The 23,645-nt window shown below is 40.8% G+C and overlaps 2 protein-coding genes across 5 annotated transcripts in view; one reads left to right on the forward strand and one right to left on the reverse strand.

The window, feature by feature from the left end:
• Ccser1 (coiled-coil serine rich protein 1) overlaps window positions 1–4,147 on the reverse strand; it is a 1,322,544-nt gene extending 1,318,397 nt beyond the window's left edge. For both annotated transcript variants that reach the window (XM_032906396.1, XM_032906397.1), the window contains exon 1: window positions 4,057–4,147. The gene's annotated coding sequence lies outside the window, so the exon portion shown is untranslated. The remainder of the gene's footprint in view (window positions 1–4,056) is intronic.
• Window positions 4,148–4,158: 11 nt separating this feature from the next.
• On the forward strand, window positions 4,159–5,751 carry LOC116903721 (CLK4-associating serine/arginine rich protein-like). Of its 3 annotated transcripts, XM_032906401.1 has the most exons (3): window positions 4,159–4,499; window positions 4,594–4,671; window positions 5,685–5,751. In XM_032906401.1, the coding sequence occupies exons 1-3, from the start codon at window positions 4,179–4,181 to the stop codon at window positions 5,727–5,729; spliced, it is 444 nt and encodes a 147-aa protein (XP_032762292.1). In that variant the 5' UTR covers window positions 4,159–4,178; the 3' UTR covers window positions 5,730–5,751. The 3 variants fall into 3 exon arrangements, with proteins under 3 accessions (XP_032762292.1, XP_032762291.1, XP_032762290.1); XM_032906400.1 differs by having other exon boundaries at window positions 4,159–4,671; XM_032906399.1 differs by lacking the exon at window positions 5,685–5,751 and having other exon boundaries at window positions 4,594–5,674.
• The last annotated feature ends 17,894 nt before the right edge of the window (window positions 5,752–23,645 follow it).

Here is a 23,645-nt window from a genome sequence, read left to right on the forward strand (position 1 = left end):
GAAGGAGGCTTTGAGACTACTCCATGTGTGTATGATGCTGTGCGTATTTACCTAAAGTAAATAATCTGTAGGTTTATAAGACTTTTACTATTATGAATATGATATAAATAATTTAAGTCCCTAAGCCATATTCAAGGTTCTAAGTAATTTGGCCAAACAGCTTCATTTCTAATGACTAAGGAGAAATATTTGTAACACTTTTAATGTCATATGGACAGCGTTTCTAAGCATAGATGACCACGATCATGTTTCCTTTTAATGCAATACACAGGAAAACAGTTAAAGTGAAAGACAAACAAACAAAAGGAATACTTCGTGGCTTCATGAAGTAGCAGATGGCCACTTTTATATTTTCATAACTACCTTTAGCTCCAAAATGAAGCATGTTTCTTCCAGTGATGTTCTCACCACTCCTCTCCGTGTTCCCACTGCCTCTCTCAGCCCACATTTCATTATTTATTGTTAGCTGACACCCCTGCATAGTGAAGATCATATGACTGATAAAGGCTCATGCCTTTTATATGAAGCTAGTAGGTTTTGTCAATACCCAGTAGGGAAATCACGCAGAAGCTGTCAGTCATGTAGTAGCCGAGGATGCATTATCCAAATGATACACCTGTGACATCCAATCCAAAACCACTCTGCAAAGAGATCAGCTGACAGAGAGACAGGCTGATCTGTGCCAGGCTGGACTGGATATTACTCTACTCACACATGATTATGAAGTCTGATTTAAGAGGCTTTCCTGCGGTAATGACATATCCATGCACTGTCAACAACATATAGATATGTGAGAATCTTTTAATTCAGCTAATCTGAAAGTAATTCCCTTTGGTTATTCAAAGTCATGTGTAGTGTTTGTGCAATTTCTTTATTGTCACTATAATATACTTCTGTGCTGTCATCTTAAATAGATAGGCTCAACGTCAGCTATACTGTTCACCTCTATGCTTGTAAAATGAAATAATGCATTTTTAACATTTAATGTTTCTGTAAAAATTCTCACTCACTTCATACACAGCCATTACCTATAGGCTATATCTTTACAAAAGACTATCAGATTTTATTTTGTACCATAAATTTGCAACACACACACACACACACACACACACACACACACACACACACACGCACACTCCAGGGTAGAATTCTGATAGGTCATGCACTATTAGTAATACAGCTTCTTGCTAAGAGACAGCAACATGATCTTTGAAAGTATTGCTATGATTCTGAAAACTTCCCCCAGGCCCGATATTATTGCCCTATATTCATGGCAAGTCATGTAAAGGTGGCCAGAGTGTCATTTCGGCGCATGTAAGAACTGACATAAGATTTAATCTATCCAGCAAATCTACCAACTTGCAAATGAATGGGAATAAATGTATTATTTAGTGGCTATGCATACACAGGCTAATAAAATGTTATATATTCTATCAAAGTTCATCCACGCTGTTGTTCTACACCTTACCATGGGGAAGAGACCCAAGATGTTTAAGTAAGGAAGAAGTTACTCTGCTAACAGGAGGAGGTGGTGTGCCACGGACTTGCTACTGTGCCTCAGTGTGATATGGAGTCTTTTAGACACGCAATACTATTTCCCTACAAGTACTTCTCTACGGTAGAAACCTAAAAATGAACGACCTACTACAAGACATACAGATTGAGCCTCTCAAGTGCAGAACTAATGGCTACAGACTCCAAGAAGAGAAGTCCTACGTCTTACATCAGAACAGGCCCCACTGGTCCGGTGTATAACAACAGCTAAATCTATTACAAAGCAAATGACTTCTTTACTGTTCTCTACTTGATTGGCATCTTAGACCTTGTAGGTCTTGTCATCCACAACTTACTAATCCCACGACCCCTTTAATGAAATAAAAAGTCTAACTTATCTACTGATGGTTTTTCAGACAAAGTCTGGCATTAAATGTTGCTGTTACACTCTGAACCCCTGGACTCCTCACTAGATATGTAATCTTGTGCTAGCATGAGCTGTTAACTCTGGATTTAAGTATGCACATCAGATTCCTTCAAACTGCCCATGTGTTTCTGAAGGGTACGGTGTATAGAAAGAAGTCTCTGTGTGTCTCAGAACTGTTTAGACAACCAACTACTCAAGACAGGCCTTTAATATGAGTATTATGATGAGTAATAAAGCACAATAAAAAGGCAAATAACCACTACTGAAGGTCATAAATGTTTCATTTTCTAATTCAGGAATTTGATATCAACTAACAGCCCATTGTATTAGAAACACCTTTAAAATAAGAAATAGTAACCAATTCCAACGACATTAAGAATATTCCATAAATACGACCTCCAGCGTCACAGTGATGGAACTATATATTCCAACACTTGATGTGATACCAAATTCAGTGATTTAATATGGTGTGGTCAGGGTCCACCTGACATCAAGACATCCCAGCATCTCGAATGCACATTAAGGCTGCAGTAATACATAGACAATAGATGGTGATAGATAATATATGCATACATGTATACATGTCCATATATAAGCACGTAATCAAACTCTAAACTTTATTCAAATGAACAGACTGTTAGGGAAAGCTGCTCACCCTGGAGCTCACCACACAAACATTTTTTTTTAAATTAAAACAGTTCTGGTCAGTCTCTTTAATTAAACCAGGTGAAGACAAATCACTCTGATAATAGGTTGACTGCTTTGGTTTTCTGTGTGTGTGTAACTACCGAAGGTGCAATTATCCGTAATATGGAATTACAGTCTGATTTTAAAAAATTTACATATGGCACTCTTAAGGAAAATTCAGCTTAAAATTAATTGAAGGGGTGTCTAGTCCAGTCAGCGGTTATTTAGAAACATAGTTTGCTACTTCAAAGGACATAATAAATTTGCTAAGGTACTCTGGTAGACAGTGTCCCAACTCACATCTAAGCTTCAAATTATGACCCTGTAATTGGCACCTGTTTTAAACACAAAGGGAAACCAAAACTAATTATTCTATAGCCTAGATGAAGGGTACTCCAGGTAGTCCCCAGTAACTACATTTAAAAGAGTCAGTGTCGACATAAACTCGCATAGCTACTTCCTCCCAGGGGCTTTGAATAACACCTCTTCCTGTAAAGTAGGTGAGATTCTTTAAACAGCCCTTATGGAAAGGGAAGAATGGAGGGTGTGTGCTACATTTCAAAAGGAAAGTGCTCAACTGAGAAGGTTTGGCCAGTGAAAGCTTCCAAAAGCAAGCAGGTTTTCTGTCCTGTGGGGACCTGAAGAGGTAAGAGGAACAGACATCTGGGACTCTCAGAAACATCAGAGCAGGGATTCGTGACCTCCAAGGAGCACTTCTACCTACAGGAGACCGGAGTCTATTTCAGACTTCCTTCTTTCGTTTTACAGAGCAGGTTCCAGAAGAAGGTTTAAAAAAAAAAAAAAGCAGAATTGCTTCTAGTTCCGAGCGGGAGGAGCTCAGCATACACAGAACACAGAAGGGAACCCCACAACTCTACCATAAATAGCCTTTCTTCTCACTCAGGATACTAGCCCCTTTGCATCAGCAAGACGCAGCCTCCTCGCAGAAGCACCATTCACAAATCCCTCCGTCGCCCCTTCGCGCACGCTCCCTAGGCGCTGGCACCGTGTGTGTGAGTCCCTAAGACTCAAGCCCAAAGGTGAGGGGCCTGGCAGCCACCTGCTGTCAGCGCGGGGCTCACTTTCCGCCCGGGTGACCCGGCACAAGAACACATGCAGGAGCACCCCACGCCCGCACCCCGCGATCCCCGGGTGCGCCACAAAGCAATCGGTCCACTCTGCGTGGCGGGCTCCAGAGGCAGGGGCAGTCGGCGCGCGGCGTAGCTCTCCCGCTTGCCCCATCGCCCTGTTCCCGCCCCGGCTCCGCAACCACAACCCTCTCCAACTCTGCGACCGAGACCCCCGGATTGCAGGAGCGGGCCACGCCGCACAGTGCCCACGCCCGCCGGGCGAGTCCCCCCCGCAGGGCCCGCGGCCGAGCCGGGGCGAGTCACCTGGCCGCGCTCAGCCCAGGCCCCACGCGAGCCGGACGCGCACCGCGTCGCTACCTTGGAGCTGCGGGCTGGTCCGGACCCGGCGTCCACTCCGGCTCGGCCGCTGTCTTCAGCACTCCTCGCGCCGCTCCCGCCTGCGCCACCGCGGCTGCTCCGCCGGAGCTTCGTAGTCAGTCATGCTGAGCGAGGATGGGAGCGGGCGGGGCGCGCGGCGGTCGCGGGTGGACGGCGGTGTGCGCAGCGGGCCGCGGGCGGCTGCAGCGAGCGCCTCCAGGGCAGGCCGCGCTCCCGACGGCAGGAGGCGGCGCCGCGGCCTCCGAGCGGGTGACAGAGTCGGGCCGGGCGGGGGCAGCCCGAGGGCGGCGCCGGCCAACCGCGTCGCTGGCTTCCGCGCACGCAGCCTGGCGCGGCGACACGCGCACACCCGCGGCCGATCGGGGGAGGGAGCGGAGCCCGCCGAGCGCCAGATCCCCGCGCGCTGCGAGTCGCCAGGGCAGGTCGGGGCGCGCGCGGTGGGGTGCGGAAAGCTGGGGCAGAGATGCTCCTGGGCTCTCTGTGACAGAGATATTGTCTTTCTCTTCCTGGAAATAGGGATTGTTGCAGTGTTCTGCCCAGGTTTTCCAGTGTCATCCACCCCAGGATCGTCTTGACAACTCTCTAGCTAACAAGGTAACAAGGAGCGGAGGTAACAAGAAGCGGGCCTGGTTTCCTTTAAACAGGTCACGCCTCCCAGTAACCATTTGTAGCAGTCGATTGTAAGAATAGAAGCCTTGGGATTGGCTAGGAGTGGACTCTGTGCCTACTCTGGCGGTCCTCAGTAGCATTCCAGAGTCCGTGACCATTTGACTGGTGACTCCTTGGAGAACGTGTATCTCTTTAGAAATGGTAAGATTTCTGATGGTTGGCGGAGTTGTTTATCTAATTTGTTTTCCGGTGATCCTGTCTCCCCTTGCACTGCATCATTTCCTTTGAGGTTGTATTGGGACCTGAACAGTTTTCCATTCATCCTTTTCTTCCATCTCCATTCCTCATATTTATGCCTTTAGCAGACAGTACAACACATGGAATCCATTTAACTCTAACAGAAACATTTAACCCATTCTGCTAGAATATAGGACCATTTCGAGGTACCTAATACATTGCTAAGGTCATACAGCAGAGTTCTCCATACAGGCATCTTTTATAAGCTCCTTTCTCAAAGTTTAAGTTCTTCATAGTCCGTGTACTGCTTTGTTTGGAAGCAGGCAGCGTTCATGAGAAAGTCAAACAGTGTGCTCTTCAAGTATATGTGCATATTTGTGTGCATTTTCTGGTTAATCTGTCTGACTCCTGCGATGTGGCTGTGGAGGTGGGGTGTATAAGAAGTATACCTTTTGAACGAATATGATTGTGATTGTTAAATGTTCTTTTGTGAGCATAACTGCTATATATTTTACTATTTTTATTATTATATAACAAAACAAGACACTCAGAAGGGAGGTGATAGGAAAGTTGATGCTGCATTTTTTTTCTTGTGTGGTTTATGGCAAATCCATATTAAACATTCATTAGCATAAAATGTGAGGGTGTATATGTGTTTGTGATGTCTGTGTTCATATGTGGGGCTGCAGATATGCGTTTTCCATACCTCTCTGTGGGTCCTCTCTGCCCACCTTGTTGGAACATAATGCCTTCAGTTCTAGGTACTCGGGCTACAGCAGATAGAAGCTTCAAGGGATTCCCTGTAGTGAAGGGTCCAGGATGATACATGTATGTTATCACAGTCATTTCGGGGGTCTCCAGGGACCTCCCAGGTCAGTCTAGGTCTTCAGACTTGCACAAGCAACACAACACTTAGCCATCTCCCCAGACTCAAGGCTTTTAGTTTACTTCTTGAATAAATGTTCCTATACCCAACCCTCCCATGTCTCATGGAGTGAGTCCGATAAAGAAAGGACACAGCCAGGATGTTCACTCTGCTTAGCATCTGTCCAAAGCTACGTCTCACACATTTCTTCAGAGCTTTAGGTGCCCTAAGGCACTCTGGTGTGCCACATCTCTTTTCTTTCACAGCGTAAGCGAGCTTTAAACCTGATCACTTTTAGGAATGGGCGGGGACTTTAAAAATCTGAAAATACTCGAAGCCATAGAGGGAAACGTTAGGAAAGTTTGCACCACAGTCTTCAGTAGGAGAAATCTGTGGTTACTGCAAAGGACAGTTTTGTAGAGAAGTTACTTCTAAACATTTTCAGTTGGTGAGTTACAAGCTGTAAATAGACATTTTTTAAAAGTTCTGTTCATTTTTGAAGGACAGTGCTTGATATTGGCCAAGTTCTGACCATTAACTTGACTTGGTTCTGTTTATTTCATTATGACTGGTAGCAATTATTACTCTATAGTGCACACTTCAAAATTATAGGACACATTCCAAGGGCACTTTGGTAACCACAGCTGACTGCAGTTTTCACACTTGCAGATTGCATTCATAATTAGGGAGAACCATGGCAATCTGTCAGTTGCCTTCTTCATGAACACATTAAAGCTAACATTTTCTTACACTATGAATTTTTCCCAGATAAAGATTTGAATACATGTGCACTGTACCAAAAGACATATGGAATATGTGTCCTAAAGCACACTTCTGAAAAGTTGACTCATTTTCATTATTTTTTGTTTTTCTTAAAAGCAAAGCAAAAGCTCTATGCTAGAAACCTCATTTATGAATTCTAATGGACACTTGAGGAAGTTGGTACATGAATGATTCTCTTTGAAGATTGCTTCATCTTTCAAGTGGAATTTCCCAGTTGCAACGTGTTCGATGCTATAATTTTTGTTGTGTTAGAAAAACAGAAAGCTAATGACTCTTTCCAGTTTGTTCGTTTTCATCTCTTATGTGCGTGCTGCTGTTAGGCTCCAAAGTGTATCTAACTGGCATGTTGAATGAAGATTTGGCATTGCAGCATTTGATGAAAGCAGAAAAACTAGGTTGCCAGTTACATATGTGCCCCTTATGTGCACTGCATTCCCACCACAGCGATGAGCCAAATTCGACATCCCTAAGTAGCACCCCTAAAACCTACAAGTAGGGTTCAGGAAAGATAATAGAGTCTTTTTTTCTTTCTTTCATGCCCCGTAACTAGTTATAAAATAATTTAGAGACTGAAATAACTTTAGTGTCATTACAAAACAATGTAGATGAAGAACTGGTAATACGGGTGAGTAGCCAAATGCTTGCTACCTGGCTTGAGAGCCTGAGTCTGATCCCCAGCATCCCCATAAAAGCCAGGCATGGGCAGCAGTGCACACCTGTAAGCTTGCTGCTGAAGAGGGGAAGACAAAAGGATCTTAGGCTTTGCTGGCCAGCCTGTCCAGGGAAATCTTTGAGCTCTGATTCAGTGAGGGAGCCTATCAAAAAAAAAAATGTGCTGAAGGTTGAATGAGGAAGACACCTGGTGTTAACCTCTGGCCTCCACATGCACACAGGCGGACCCCACCTGAAAGTTTAAATAATTTTGCATCTCTTTTTTTTTCAATCTTTCCTAGGTATTGTTCTTTGTGATGACTGCTGTCCCATGAAAGCTGCCTTTGGGTACCTGAGGAGAGCAACAGCAAGTCATGCCCAGCAGGACTGGAAGAGAAATTGGATCAAGACTTAAATGGATGGGGTTGGGGATTTAGCTCAGTGGTAGAGCGCTTGCCTAGGAAGCGCAAGACCCTGGGTTCGATCCCCAGCTCCGAAAAAAAGAACAACAAAAAAAAAAGACTTAAATGGATGAAGCATACAATTGACTCAACTGCCGTTCTGGGTCCAGCAAGCACCAAAATTGTAATATTAATGTGGAAGCACATTTAATTGGGATAATCAACCAGATAATAAGGACAGTGGAAAAGAGTATTTTTTTCCTAAGCATGGTTGTCTCAACTATTGCTTAGTGAATTCTGGTATGGTGAAAAGTCAGAGAAAAGGGAAGAGAGAGAGGAAGAGAGAGGGAGAGGTAATTATCATGTTTGATTAATTTAGTTTATCTGATGACAATATTTTTTTTAAAAATTTACCAAATTAGTGAGTTACTTTGTTAATCTGTGTCCAAGAAACTGGGCTTTGAGCTTTCTGGTCTATATAGTCCTAGACACACGGACAAGCATCACCTAAATCATCCCTAAGAACAGTATCCTGATAAATTTGAAAGTAACCTAAACATATGTATAGATATAATTATAGCAAGAAGAAGAATAAAACAGCAATGAGAATGTATTTGTACTCCTTGAATATATAATAAGCAAACAACACTAATAAACTAGCCTAAGCCACATTAAACCAGTATTCCGAGAAGCTGGAAACTGGTTTTACCATCTGTCAGCTTCTATACTGGCAGCCTCACAAATGAGATTTCTTCTGAACAAAACATCACAGCAGGAGCCACAGACATGTGAATTGTAATTAAAACGTGAAAACGCATTTCATAGCTTTTGTCATCTATAGAAAACATATTGTAAAATTTAGTTTATAAAATCATATCAAATTTAAGCCATTTTAATTTTCCAAACCTATACAGTGTTTCATCAAAACTTTGGCCTTTACAACAGTGTGATTTCCTTAGGTCTGGTTGACTCTCTAATGAGCGTCAGTTATTTCCTAACCATTCAGGTACAAAAAACAAAAGTATAAATCTGCTGAGGGAGCACAAATGGTACTGCTTTACATTTATCTGATAGCATTCTCTGTAATAAAATCCATTTTCTAAGATCAAAAACAAGTATATCCCTGGAGAAATATAAGCCAAATCAGATCTTAAACCTTGCGATAAAAATTTTTCCTCCCTTTCGTATCTAAAAGAACAGGAATATTCTAGGTTCTTAGCTTTTCCATACCTGACAATCCAAATGCACAGCTCAGGAGATGTAACTGCTTATGTTACACACATTGAACAAGTGTTCAAAGATAGCAATAAGGTATATGTCTCAAATTGCTGATCAAAATATAAACCAATGTTAAAATAGAATGTTTATATTCAAAAAATTTAATCTCCATTTTTAATGTATGAGTGTTTCTAGAAATTCAGGTTAAATTTAAAGGTTAGATGTTAATTTCAACATTCTTGGCATTAGCTATTATCGAGTTTATCAGGTGGATTTATATTTTACATTCAAACACACTGATATCCCTATAAACATCTTGATACCCCTAACCTGCCATTGGGGTGCAACAAGGCCTTCCTTCAAGTTCATTGCTTCCAACTTTTCCTCTAAACACTAACATTACTAAAACAAGATTAGGGCTGAGAGAGAGTTCAGCTGTTAAGAGTGCATGCTGTTCTTACAGAGGACCAGAACTGGGTTACCAGGGCCTGTGTCACGCAGCTCAAAACTGCCAATACATAATCCAGTTCCTGGGGGTTGAGTGCCATCTTCTAGCCCCTGTTAGTACCTGCACTCAGATGCACACAGCCATACACATGTGCCCTGGCATATACAAAATTCAAAGAATAAAAATAAAATCTTAGGATAAGAGTTTGTCACTGAATCACATGATTCAAATACACCTGCCACCCATCCCTTCTATCATGTTCTTCTGACAATGTCATGGGCGTAAGTGCTAGGACTTAGGTCTCCTCCGCTTGACATTAGTGGACTTTTGTGAAGACCTCACCATTGGTGAAAATGGTGCGTGATTTCCCTAGCTCTGTCATCGCTGTCCACGTTATCACGATGCTCTTGGGACACCTGCTCTTTGGCTGTAAACTTCCTACTGTGACAAAGGAGAAGTCCTGATGTCCCCAGTGTTCAGCACCATCTGAGAGGTGCCATATGTGCCGATACACCAGCCAGCTGGGAGAAAGAGCCTTGGTGCCCTGTCCCTGCCCTCTAGTCGGACACATGAAGTAGGAATAAGCTGCATTAGATCCCTACTCTGTGTAACAAACTCCCACAAATATGCCAAGTGTTCTAACGTGGCACCAGCTGCCTGGATCACAGTTCCCAAAGTTGGAAATCTCTGCGCACCATCCCACCCCTGAAAGCAAAGTTTCTTTCTCATACTGAGCCACTGAGATGCACAACCACATCCAAACTCGTTCTCGCTGGCAAGATCCTGCTCCTTGTGTTTCCGAGACCAAGACCTTTGTTTCCTGAGTATGTGGCTCTTTAGCTGGCAAGAAAAGCTTCAAATCTCTGCAACTTACACCTTTAACATCTCTAATTCCACCGACTTGAGAAAATCTGTCTTTAAAGGAGCTATGTGATTATATTAGGAGGATTGAGAAAATCTTGTCCTCTTCACTTGACTGTGCATATAATATTACTAATCACCTGAGCAAAATTATATGCACAGGCTCTATCTACATTAAAGTGAGGATGAATATGCAAAACTGAGGGTTCTTAGAGGTTATCACACAGCTCTACCAATCTCCTTCAGCAATGCCCAGATACAGCACTGGACTATAACCCGAAGACGGGGTCCTAAAAGACCTGCTCGTCTTTATATCCCTGAAGCACTGTATTCGGGCCTAGGAGTGATTTTATCATATAGATTCAGTCTTTTATTCACAACATGTGATAATAGCAGTGTTATTATTATTCATTTTTATCTTAAAGATTTTATTTTCTTTTTTTAATGTTCCTTTAAACTATCTGTATTCTTTTGTATGTGTTAATCTTTCTAAGTCGTCTTCTCTTTCTGGATTGACTTAAAAATGAGAACTGCAATTCTCTGTGGAACAACCCAGTCAAGTGATGTAAACTCATAAGAATTCCTTCAAATCTATTCATTGTATTGCTCTCTAATAGCTGCTGTGTTGGTTAATATCCATAAAGCATCTTCATTTTCATTTAGAATGTTAGCAAAGGAAAACCTGAAGGGACTCTAGCAATGCAACAAAGTTGTTATTTGATACACTGAATAGGTGCAGTACAAGGGATAGAAAACACACACGTTTTCCCCCAACAGGCCATGGTACAGGAAAGACGAGCCTGAAGAATGCTTAGCCCTAAAGGGAACATATGCATTGCAACCTTTTCCACAGGAACAAGGATCATTGAGGAAGAGGGAGGGGAATGGGTGGAAGGGTCTGAGGTGGTGAATGACTGTGAGGAAATATTGTCTTCTGGACCGAAGGGCAGCTGCACATGCAAACTCAGAGCTGCCAGAGCAGCAGGCACAAACCTGTGCAAGCCCACACCAACTAAATCATTGTAAGGAGACAGGAGTTGGGAAGACAATCCCACTCGAAGCAGTACGGATACTGACAAGTGTTAGCTACTGGGTGAGGAAGAGACATTCTTCTCTAAAATTGTACCTCCTCTTAAATCAATCACCCTCTAGTAAAGATCACACCCAAAAACATTTGAGTAGTCCAAATTGGTCATGAAGGATTAAAACAAACAAAAATGACAGATATTTGGGTGGGTAGGAAAGAGCGATTGTGAAGTTTAGAAGAATTGGGAATATTAATATGATCAAAACAAATTGTAGGAAAGCCAGGCATAGTGGCACATACCTTTAATCCCAGGACTCAGGACACTGAGGCAAGATGATCTGAGTTCTAAGTTCAAGGTCCATAGAGTGACCTCCAGACCAGCCACGTCTACATAGCGAGAACCTGTCTTAAGAAAACACAAACAAACAAACAAACAGAAACCAAAGACAAACAAAAACCCCTTTTGCATGGTATGAGCCTTTCAAAGATTCAATCTTTAAAAATAATTTCTAAAAATGAGATGGTCATGAAAATAGTGTGAAGTGCAAGGCAAAGGACATTCCCGGTAATCACAACCCAGAGGTGCACAGGACAGCAGTCTGAGCAGCTAACTCTTGGTCCTCCTTTCAGTTTGGCAGATTCTTCACTGCAGTGCCTTTCTACAACATCGATAAAACAGGACACATTCCTGAGAATGGTTTTCCCTTCTTGACGTAGCCAGAAGAGGAGTCTTCGGCCTCCCAAGCACTAGCATCAAAGGCAGGTGCCACTGAGACCTCTCAGACACTGAGCCCCCAAACACAGGAGCTGGTCCGAGGTCCGGACGCTGATACAGCAGACGACTGCCTGGTCTGGCCTCAGTGGGAGAAGAGGCATTCTTTATCCTGTGTTTTGAGTAAATGCCACTGTGTGAGGTATACCATGGCCTTCTGCAAACATCACTTGTATCTTTGGAGCTGGAAGTGACACGAGAAAGATGGAGGTGCACAAGATATCCTGGATTCCTAACTATCAATTTTGTGATCATCATCAGTAGCTTCAAACCCACTGTAGATAGAGGAGTGGTGTCAGACTTCCATAACCATCCTCCAGTCCCACAATTACATGAAAGTCAATCTGTGGATTTAATATTTATCCCATTCTATATAGCTCTGCTTCTTAATGTAACACACACACACACACACACACACACACACACACACACACACTCACACACTCACACACACCTTAGCTCTCTGATGAGCCCATGCAGGCTCAGAATGTCAGTACTACCTGAATGTTGATGGCATTCAAGTTTATATCTCTAGCCTGAAATGCTTGCATGTCTGACTTGCATTTCCTCCTGTGTTAAAATATCTCAAAGGTAATATATGACTGTCAGAGGAGCTAGAAAGATGGCTCTGTGGTTATGAGCACTTGTTGTTGCAGAGGACGGGGATTTGGTTCTCAACACTGACATGGAAGCCCACAACCATCCATGACTCCAGTTTCAGAGGATGTAATACCCATAGGCACACATGTGGTGCTCAACATATATCCAGGCAAAAATATTTATACACTTAAGTAAAAATCTATTTCTTTGAGAAGGCATCTAGAAGTCCTTTCAGAATTTCTCTCTATGTACAGTGGTCTTCCCCATCTAAGCCAAAGGCAGCTTCATTCTTCTTTTATGATATGTGTGCAATGTGTCAGCAAAAATCGTCATCCTCACATTACATAGAATAGCTAAAAACTTCTCAAAAGTTCATTACCTTCTCTAAACCATTATCATCTTTCACTTAGGTTTCCAATAAATACATAATTGACTTCTGCTTCTTCTATTGCCCTTTCTGTATATACTCAATTGACTGAGTTTTGGGGAAATCTGAGTCATCCTGTGCAATAGTTCTCCTCGGAATCTCCAGATGGTACACTATCTGACTAATCTAAATGTTCTACAGACTCAGTATTCAATCACCTGCCTCTACCACCACCAACAACAACACCACGACCAAGATCAGCAGCATCATCATTGTCATGTATTATTACTGCACTATAACCATGCACTACTGCTGTAATACCATGCAGTATTGCTTGAGCTCTCTTCGGATTCTGTTCCTGGTCCTAAGCAGAGACCCTACATTTCTTCAGCCTTTATTTGTGTCTTTATTGAAGTTTTCTCTTGCTGTTATATCTAAAAAAAGTCTTTATTTCCCAACACATAATCCAAAACATACCACATTCTGAATATTTATTCTGTATACCTATTTACCCATTAGTGTAAAAGACACAGAAGACATGGATATTCAGGTTTTTCTCTCTGCCTGCTGGAAAGCCTTATGAACAGTGGTCCTCAATAAGGGGAAGCTCCGAGACCTGACACTATTACTGATGCTATGGTGTGCTTACAGACAGGGGCCTAGCATGATTGCCCTTCAAAACATCCAACAAGCAGCTGAAAGAGTCAGATACAGATATTTACACCCAACCAATGGACAGAAGGTGCTGACCCCTGTTGTTGAATTAGGGAAAAGCTGGAAGAAGCTGAGGAGGAGAGCAACCCTATAAGATGACCAGCAGTCTCAGCTAACCTGGACCCCCAAGATCTCTCAGACACTGGGTCACCAATCACATAGCATACAACAGCTTATGTGAGGCCCCCAACACATATACAGTAGAGGACTACCAGGTTCGTGTTCAGTCATAGAAGATGCACCTAACCCTCAAGAGACTGGAGGCCCCAAAGAGTTGGGAGGTGGTATAGGATATGTAATAGTCAGAGAGTGGACAGGGAGGGCGATAAAGTCTGGACTGTAAAAAATGATTAAATAAAAAATAATAATAAATATATTTTTCAAAAGAAAATAAAAGAAAAATAGACAAAGAGAAGACAATTTGTTTAACAAAACAAATTCTTATAATTTTGAATATATTTTTAAATTTTTGGTGTGAATAGTTTTCTAATAAATCTCAGTATTATAAGGAATGCATTAACTAAAATATATTATCTTTAAAGTGATTCCAAATGCTCATTCACTCATTCATTCACTCAGTCAATGTATTAGGCAGGATTTTATAGAGAAAAAAAACCAGAGCAATAGAATGGAGAAAAGAACAGACAGGCCCACACTCTACTGGGTATTATAGTTTTTCAGTCATCTGAATTACAGGGCACAGTCTCATAAAGTACAAAGAATTAGTAAGAATAGCATTCAGGATTGTGTGTACTCTCATGTGTGTAAGAGAGGACTGAAATTGTCTATTCACTTAGTGTCATACAAGCCCCCACAACATATGAAGAGTGTATTGTGTCATAGGATCATCGTGGGCCAGAGGTCTCACAACTGACAGTCTGTATCGTAAGTGACAGTAAAACTGATGGTACACTTCAGTGCAAATCTGAAGACCTAAGGGCCATAGGCAACACGGTGTGAGTACAAGACAGACAAATGTTCAAGCTCCCTTCATTTGAGCCCTAACAAGTTGTATCCTGCCTGTCTCATGAGGAAAAAGGACCAGAAGCACTCCTGTAGACATACCCAGGAACAATATTCTGAACTTTTCGCAGCTCTGCCTAAATTGGGTGTTGTCATTTTCTGGTGACTTTAAACACAAAGTATGACAATACAATGAAATGCATCATAAGATCCCCTCTTCAGCAGTACATAGGACTGTTGTCCCATTAGATTATAATGGAGCTAGAAATTTATATATATACATGGTGATATCTGAACCATGGGAAGTCTATCATAACCGTGGTTCTCGTAGAGAGGGAGATTCCCGTGTGGACAGGCATGTCATACTGGAAATCAAATTAACAGCAGTCAAAGTCCAATACCTGATATTTGATAGTAATACTATGTGTCTATGCTGCTGACTTACCATACTGTATATTTTTCATTATTTTTTAAAAGGAATTACTTCCGTTTTATAAGAACCAGTAGCAGTGTTATGCTAGCAGAAGTCTCATTTGGCGAATTGCATCTGAGATCACGTCAAGCTTGATCCTGTGACACACATGTATGATGTAAGCCTATGGAAGTATGCTACATGAGACACAATATTAGACTATACTACAAGATGAGAGTCCCTATCATGAAGTAATGTGTGACTGTAGTGAGACACCCACAGACTAAGGATCTCTTTTCAATTTCCTTGGATAATCCAGATCGAACACAGCACACTGTAACTCTTTTTGGCTTGACTGCACAGAAGCAAGAGTCAAAAAGTCAAAAGTAGCCCAGCAGCTGACTCCCAGTTGTATGGACTCATCTGTGTGTCTCATGGCAGAAGCATGCTTCCTATGGAATGAAGACCTGTAGGCCAGTAGAGCATGAATCACAGGAACAGAAAGTAGATCTGTTCCAGTGTGTGGTGAGGTGATGTCAAGTGGTGTTACCTCCATTTTGTCCTGACTCAGCACCCATGAATCCCAGCTGTGGAAGAGATGGCACTGAATCTGGAGTGATAATTCAGAATGTGATTTTTGGAGAACTTTGTTTCAGCGTTGTGAGTCACTCCCAAGATCACTCTTCTATTATGCAAGCAGCTTCAGGAAGATGGAGAACATAGGAAGACCAGAAAATTTTGAAACATGGTTCTCTAGCTACAGTTCTTTTACTAAGCTCTGGTACTACATTGGAAAGTTCTGCACACCATTATAGGGGAGTCCTGGTAGATTACTGAAAGTAAGTCCATAGGAATGTTATCCCTGCCATTTCCTGTCTCGTTTTATACTTCCTGGTGAGCTGTGATGTGAGAAGATGTCTTAGGACACACATTCCTACTGCTATAATGTTATGCCCAAGTGCACAAATCACATGACCATGAACTAGACCCTTTCAAAGCATAAGCCAAATTAAATCCTTCTTGTAAGTCATTTCTGCCCATTATTTTGTCAAAGCAATGCAAAAGTAATTACCACAAATGTATATAGTATTTTCTAGGCCAACATAAGATAATTTAGGCAGGAAAAGGCAAATATGTATCCAGAGTAAGTTTCTTCATAAAGATAAAACACAGACCCTTTCACAATGAGGCCATCCACTGAACTGGTGGTAAAGAAACCACATTGTATTGAGGGCTTAGTCTTGGTCTCTGTGGCTGCTGGCAAACTGGGCACCCAAGAATGAGTGCTGAACCCATATCTCATCTCCACCACACATCTGTGGACTCCTTTTTTTCATGAATCTATTAGGCAGTGGTAGGGGTACAGAAGGAAGACTCAGCTAATACCCACAGAACAGGTCATTATAACCACTTGCTACTACCATGATCCCTGCTAAGGTCAGGATCCAGTGAAAATCTATAAGAGGAATTTCATTATTTTATTTTTCAGCTTTTATGTTTGTTTTACATTACTAGATCTCACTTCCAAGCTTCTTTCTTAGCAACTAATATGCAATTCCTCAGACTTATGCAATTCCTCAGGCCTAAGCACATATGTACACACAGTAACATATGATTTTTAAAAAGTTAAACAAATAGAAAATTTCAGAAGATCTCTTTATAGACCTCTCCAAGTTTTTTCACCATTAATATTTTAATCATGTTCATGTCATTCCTAGACCATCCAGTGTTTGCTCAGTAATAATTGCACATATACCCATCTTTCCTATAAGTAAAATACACATAAAATATTTTTTGTGAAATTATGGTTTCTTAGTGGATTTCAGTGCTTAGGAGTTGTAGTAGGAGAGCCTGAAGTGTTATAGATGTCCACCTTTGAGTGGTACCAGCACATCATATAGGAACATCTGTAAACAAGACTCAAGTTCTTCTTCCTTCATCAGTTTATCATAAAGAACTTTCTATAATCCCATGGTAATGTAGGAAAGAGGAGACTATATGGGAATGGGGATCATGAGCATTTGGACTATATGTCATCCTGTAACATGTGACTTTGGGCCCCTGCGCCCAGTGCCATGTATATGTGCACCACTTGAATTTTATAATACAGAGTTACCATGTGTGTCTACATTTTTAAATTGGAATGAGAGTCCTTCATGGTAAGTAGCATAAATTTCATGATAACTTTGCCGTTCAGTTCCCTTTGTCCTAAGAGTCAGAAACAGGCCAACAATTGAGCATTGAAAGGGAACAGTTACCTATGAATGATGGAGGGGATTTGCTCACGAACACTTAATGCTGTCACTATAATTCATCCAATAATGTCTACAGAAGGGTAAAAGCAGCAACCCTAGATATTTCTAGTACTACTATCAGAACCGTTGAGTCCAATGCTAGGGCAGTTTGCACAACAGACTGGATGCATTACAAGACCTTCTCTTACTTTGGACTCTACTGAATACTAGAACCTTCTCAGGCCACTTAGGAAATAAACTGAAGTAATCCATACAAGTGAGTAATATGTTGCCTCACAACCAAATATCTCTACTATATGCTGTAGTTCTTGAATATAGTGGCAAACTTGTACAACATACTCTTTATCTTTGACAGAATTTTTCAACATGCCCTATCATATTTGACCTCTGGATATTAGTGAAATTTATCCTGCCTTTTAGTACATAAATTCCTTATCAATACAAACAGATTAATTACTACTTCTTGCTTACCAGGTGCAACCAGCATTATGTCATTAGTGTAATGGACCAGTGGAAGGGAAATGTGGTCAAGATCCCTGTGAACCAGGTTATGATACAAGCCTGGAGAACTGATATACCTAATGTAGATGATTAAGGTATAATTTCAGCCATGCTGTATAGTTTTATGATACAAGTTGGAATCATTTAAGAAGGGGGGCTCTCAATAGAGAAAAAAAAACACCACAATGCTTGCTTGTAGGCAAGTTAATATTGCATTTTCTTGATTAGTGATTGATGAGAGAAGACCTAGACACACTGTCCTGATTGTACATGAAAGCAGACTGAGCAAGCCATGGGTAACAAGCCAGCAAACAGCATTCTTACACGGTTTCTGCTTTGGTTACTGTTTCCAAGTCCCAGCACTGTCTGAGTTCCTACTCTGACTTCCATGACTGATGGACTACAAGCTGTAAAATAAAATACTTTTCATGTTGCTTTGGTCAGAATGTTACATCACAGTAATAGAAACACAAACGAAGACACCAGTCTTGCCAGCTGAAATCAAACTATTGTTGGTTATCCTTAACATACAGCACTGGAGAATCTGCAAGAACAATATAGAGCTACATACCCAATTACGAGAGGACCGAGTTAAAAGAGTCAACTCCATCAGTGTGGTGGCTTCTATTGAAGTCTATATCTGCTTGTGCTTGTTAAATAATCTACTGTTGTTATTCAAGTCCCACCCATCATCCATACAAGACAGATAGGAGAGTTAATAGTAGGGAGGTGGTGACCAACATCTTCCAAGCCTTTGTGGTAGAATCATCTTTGCAAGCCCTACAGAGATACTGCATTACTTTTGGTTACTAATGTCCAGGTCAGGGCTGACAACTTCCTGTGGCTTTTCTCAGCAAATAACCCTGACCTGGGACATCAAACTGAGAGTTCTTTGAGCAGCTACTTGTGTTTATCCAGTAACACATAACAGAATTGGGGAGGAAACTGCAAGACGCTTTAAGTGACCCACTGGACTAACTGTGAGATTGGATTGAAAGTCCAGAGCACACATCGTCCATGACTGGAGTGTCACAGGGGCATACTGAGCCACTTGCGTTCAGAGGCTAGTCACTTAAAGAACTTCTGCCAATACACATTTGCTCTGATAGAAGGCAGTGGAGCACTTTTGGAGAAAGTTGAAATTAAAAGATTAGTTACAATATTTTGGGAATGTACTGAAATATTTCCTTGAGATTTAGCTGTACTTCCAGGCAAAAAGTTCTAGATTTGGAAATTGATTCATATCTGGGAAGTAATAGACAAGTTGTGGCTCTTTTTATGATTTGAGTTATTCTCTGTGACTTTCCTACTCAGATCAATCAGGCGAGGATTTAGTCATTGTTGTCTCTTTGTCTTCTAGGACCATTTACCTTTTTATAAGCTAATTAATAGAATAATTCTTTCCTGAACAACATTGTTATTACAGCTGCTTTTGACTTTACTATTCATTACAGTAACTGTGTTGACCTTGTTTATAAGTTGTGGGATGTCCTAAAAGAGTCAGATGCAGATATTTACACCCAACCATTGAACAGAAGGTACTGGCCCCTATAATTGACTTAGGGAGAAGCTGGGAGAAGCTGAGAAGAAGGATGACCCTGTAGGAGACCCAGCAGTTTCACCTAACCTGGACCCCAGAGAACTCTCAGAGACTGAACCACCAACCAGGGAGCATACACCAGCTAATATGAGCCCCCTCCCAACACATACACAGCAGAGGACTACTGGGTTTGGTCTCAGTCAGAGAAGATGCATCTAACCCTCAAGAGACTGGAGGGTCCAGGGAATGGGGAGGTCTAGAGGGGTGATTGGGGACATCCTTGTGGAAATGGGGGAAGGAGGTGTGGGATATGGAACAGGCAGAGAGTAGACCAGAAGGGGGTAAAATCTGGACTGTAAAAAAAGATTAAATAATAAAATAAAAGGGCTGTCACTTGTCTTCTATCAGCCTGGGATCCCATTACTCTCTTGTATTTAGGTTTTCCAACTGAGTGGCTGCAGTTCCTACAATAAGATTTGGCCTACAGGGTTATACAATCACAACTTACCAAGAATGCTAGGGATCTTATCACAAATCTATTTCTCAAGTTATTATTAAAATATATGTCTTTGAACTCTATCCATGTTTATGTGTAGATGTTAAAAGTCTAACCCACTGTGATATTCCAATATCCCTTAGCCTTTCCCTTTACATTAAATCAGGGAAGGTTGGGAATTTCTAGTCTATTCACAATAGATTCCCTAGTCTATTTTGTGATTCTGTAACAAAATACCTAGGGCTGGGTATCTTATAAATAAAAAGGAGTAACTTACTTCAAATTTTTAGACATGAGAAAGCGTTTTACTGTTACCTGTTTGAATCCCACGTGGTGGGAATACACCTGAAATACATAATCACACAGAAAAAGAGAAAGCAAAGATTTAAGGGGATGCTAGGTTCTCATAGCAACCCATTCTGGGAGAATTGAGTCCTTTAAAATCCATCCTACTCTTTGAGACCAGAGTTAACCCATTATGGTGGTGGATCCCCCAGTGCCTCATTACCTTCCATCAGGTATTGTCTCTTAATGGCTGACAACTCATTTAACATATTCTTCTTGGGACCAAGATTCCAACCCGAGAACGTTTGAAAAACATTTTCAAAAATGTATTCATATCCCAACAAAGGATCATCTTCTGATCTATTTCAGTCAAACAACCAAACTCCAGATCTGGAGTTAACTCCTTAAGCTGTGGTGTTAAACATGAAGTATCTGTTTTTCAAGTAAAACATAAATGCATTTGGCCTGATCTAAGTTTACATCCCTTCGACGATCATACCATACTTTTCAAATACATTTCTGTATGTGTTTGCAATGCCCAAATAGGAAAATTGAAGCAGCTCTTGTTTGATATCATATATCTCCCCCTGGTCCATGCTCTTTACAGGCTTGCTAGGATAGAGTCAACTTACAGATCTTGAAGAAAAGCACTGACGAGAGTTTCTGTAGACAGTCAGTATTACCTTGAGGCAGCAGCTGCCTCAAGGAGTCTATTAACACAATGGTGAGGTCAATCCAGCTGTGACCACCATGTGTGGGGATTCCATTGCCACTGGTTTTGGGAAAACTAGTTACAGGGGGGTTGGGGAAGTCATTCTTGCAAGGCTCCATTGGTTCTAGGGAAATCACTTTTACTTCACTACAGATTGGGTGATTTTTCAAGGGGTGGGAAGTGGTTTTTTTCCACTTGCCAAAAAAAAATCCACTCATTAGAATTCAAGGTTCAGTGTTCTCACTTCATTGATGACTTTCTGCATGTCCACCTCTCAATTCGCCCCTCTTCTCACAGTTTTCCAGCCAAAGCCCTTACTCTGTCAGTAGACACTGTGGAGCTAGCAGAGCTTGTACTGTCCTTCAGCCACTGCATATTGAGGCTTTGCATTACTATCTGCTAAAACTCCAGCGAGAGAAGCAAGGACTTCTTTCCTGGCACACCTGAAAACTCATGCTCTCTCTTTGAGCTCTTGAATGAGAGATCCCAGTCCTCATCCCTTTCTTCCTCTGAAACTCTGAGGACTTCCTCTGAGAGCAATTGATCAATGCTACTGTCTTCATTAGCTCATCAGTATGTAATTAATAGCATATACAGACCTGTGAAACTTCTTACTTCTAGTAAGTGGCTAACTGGGAGTAACCGGGTTGAGTATCTCTACAAGTATTGCAATCCACAGATGTTTGTCACATTCTTTATCAATGAAAATAGTTATGTACAGTATTAAATAAGATCATATTAGAGAACAAATCCCAAAAGTCTCAGAGTAAATCCAGAAAAGTCAATCTGAAAATTCTATTCCTTTAGAACCATGTACTGTACAAAAATCTGTATTAGAATTCTACAGACAAAAAGGACATGTTTGTGTGTGTTTACATCTGTATGTATTTATGCATGATATGCACACTGAATAGCTGTATAAACATAGAGTTATAGATATGTAAAGAACAACAGTATAAATATTATATAAAATTGTAATATATAACATTTGTATGTAGGAAGTGCATCGTGATAAGTATGAAAAATGTATGCGGTGAAGAGTAACTCAGTCCAAATTCAAAGGTCAGAGAGCAGAGGTACGGGTATGTTGGCATCACACTAGACAGCCTGAGAGTCAGTACTGCTAATTTTGAAGAGGAGGTGAAGACACGTGTCCATTTTTAGCATTCTGTTCTTCCCTGAACAGCAAATATTATGCACCAATGAGGGCAATCTTCTTTACTTATTGTACTGATATAAAAAGTTAAACTCTTCTGCAAATATCCTTACAGATATATCCTAGAGGATTTTCCCACATATATATGCAATCCTTTAGCCCAGTGTAGTTAATAAAACAACAAACATCCACAAATCTAGGAACTCTGTGTGTGTGTGTGTGTGTGTGTGTGTGTGGAGAGAGAGAGAGAGAGAGAGAGAGAGAGAGAAGAGAGATAAGAGAGAGAAGAGAGAGGAGAGAGAGAGAATTTATGCATGTCATTAAGGCATAGAGCTATAAATATAATATGTGTGATATATAGTTTAAAGATAAAATCATGGAAAATCAAAAAATAGAAAATTAAATTAATTACTAAAGTACATATGTGTGTGAATCTAACATATACACAACACATACGCACACACACACACACACACACACACACACACACATACACACACACACATCTATGGGTAATATCTAGCCTGAGCTCTAACAAGACACTGGCTTGATTATATAAACTTTGATATACAAGTACAGTGTAATGTTTACTCATTCTTTGAATTTCATAAATTGTATTAATGTTTTCATTTTCAAGTAATATGTTTCTTCTGCTCAAAAGTATTATTTTAATATATACAATTATGAAATTAAATTTAATCTGTAAAATTTAGAATTTACTTTTTTACTAAAATAAGATTAAGTTGACCATCAGCAGTCTTTCGTCATTTTTTGGTGTTTTGTGTTTTGAGACAGAGTTACACCATGTAGCTTTTGCTGGCCTGGAACTCATTATATTAACCAAGATGACTCAAAGTACAATACTACAGGTATCTGCCTCGCAAGTACTGGTATTAAAGACAGGCAGCACTGCCACCTGAGAGCTCATCCAGAAGATTTAAATGATTGCCACATCCATGTGTAAAAATGGAAAATACTTATTTATTTAGAATCTATTTAGGAAAAGTAACACGGGGGGGGCACATACAAATTAAAAAGGGAAAAGTACTGTGCTTTCTTCTTGTGATGGAATAGAGAGAAAGGGACACAATTTTGAATCACCTAATTTATTCAATTTCACTTTTAGCTGTTGACATAAAATTCATTAATTTTATGGAAACAAATTGTATATGGAAGCAACATTCCTACAGAAGATAGTGAGCTTCTTTGGAGAAGCACTATATACTGGGACCTTTTTATTTATGTGTTTGTTGTGAACTCTGGATCCATTATTTAGGGGAGACACCAATTAAGAGAACAATGAGAATATTTAATTTCCATCATTGGTCTTCCTTTATTCAAAAGACTATGACAATATGCAGACTTCAAACAATATTCTATATGTCATAAATATTTAAAAGGATTCTATTTTTATCCATATATAGTCTCAAAATATAGGTCAGACAGCTGCTAGCAGTTTCCAGAGAGTACACACAGAGAAATTTTTTCCCTAAATAGAGATAGGTGTGTGGACTTCTGGTTATTTAGCTATAAGGCAGTTCAATTTTTGTGGTTTAGATGCAGAATGACCTCATATTCCTTTATGCTGAACAGCTGGATCCCAGTCGTTGAAGGCCTAGAATGCTGAAATCAGACCTAACTCTGGTGGACACTCAGTAGACCAGCATGCTAATGGAAATGCGGACACTGAAAACT

Source organism: Rattus rattus, chromosome 6 (genome assembly GCF_011064425.1).
Source record: "Rattus rattus isolate New Zealand chromosome 6, Rrattus_CSIRO_v1, whole genome shotgun sequence".
Taxonomy (NCBI): domain Eukaryota; kingdom Metazoa; phylum Chordata; class Mammalia; order Rodentia; family Muridae; genus Rattus; species Rattus rattus.

Excerpts from the sequence above, each read along its gene's own strand:
- LOC116903721 (XM_032906399.1), top strand. The coding sequence starts at position 4,179 with ATGCTGAGCGAGGATGGGAGCGGGCGGGGCGCGCGGCGGTCGCGGGTG. Across the intron at positions 4,500-4,593 it reads GCTGCGAGTCGCCAGGGCAG|GGATTGTTGCAGTGTTCTGC; the intron begins GTCGGGGCGCGC and ends TCCTGGAAATAG.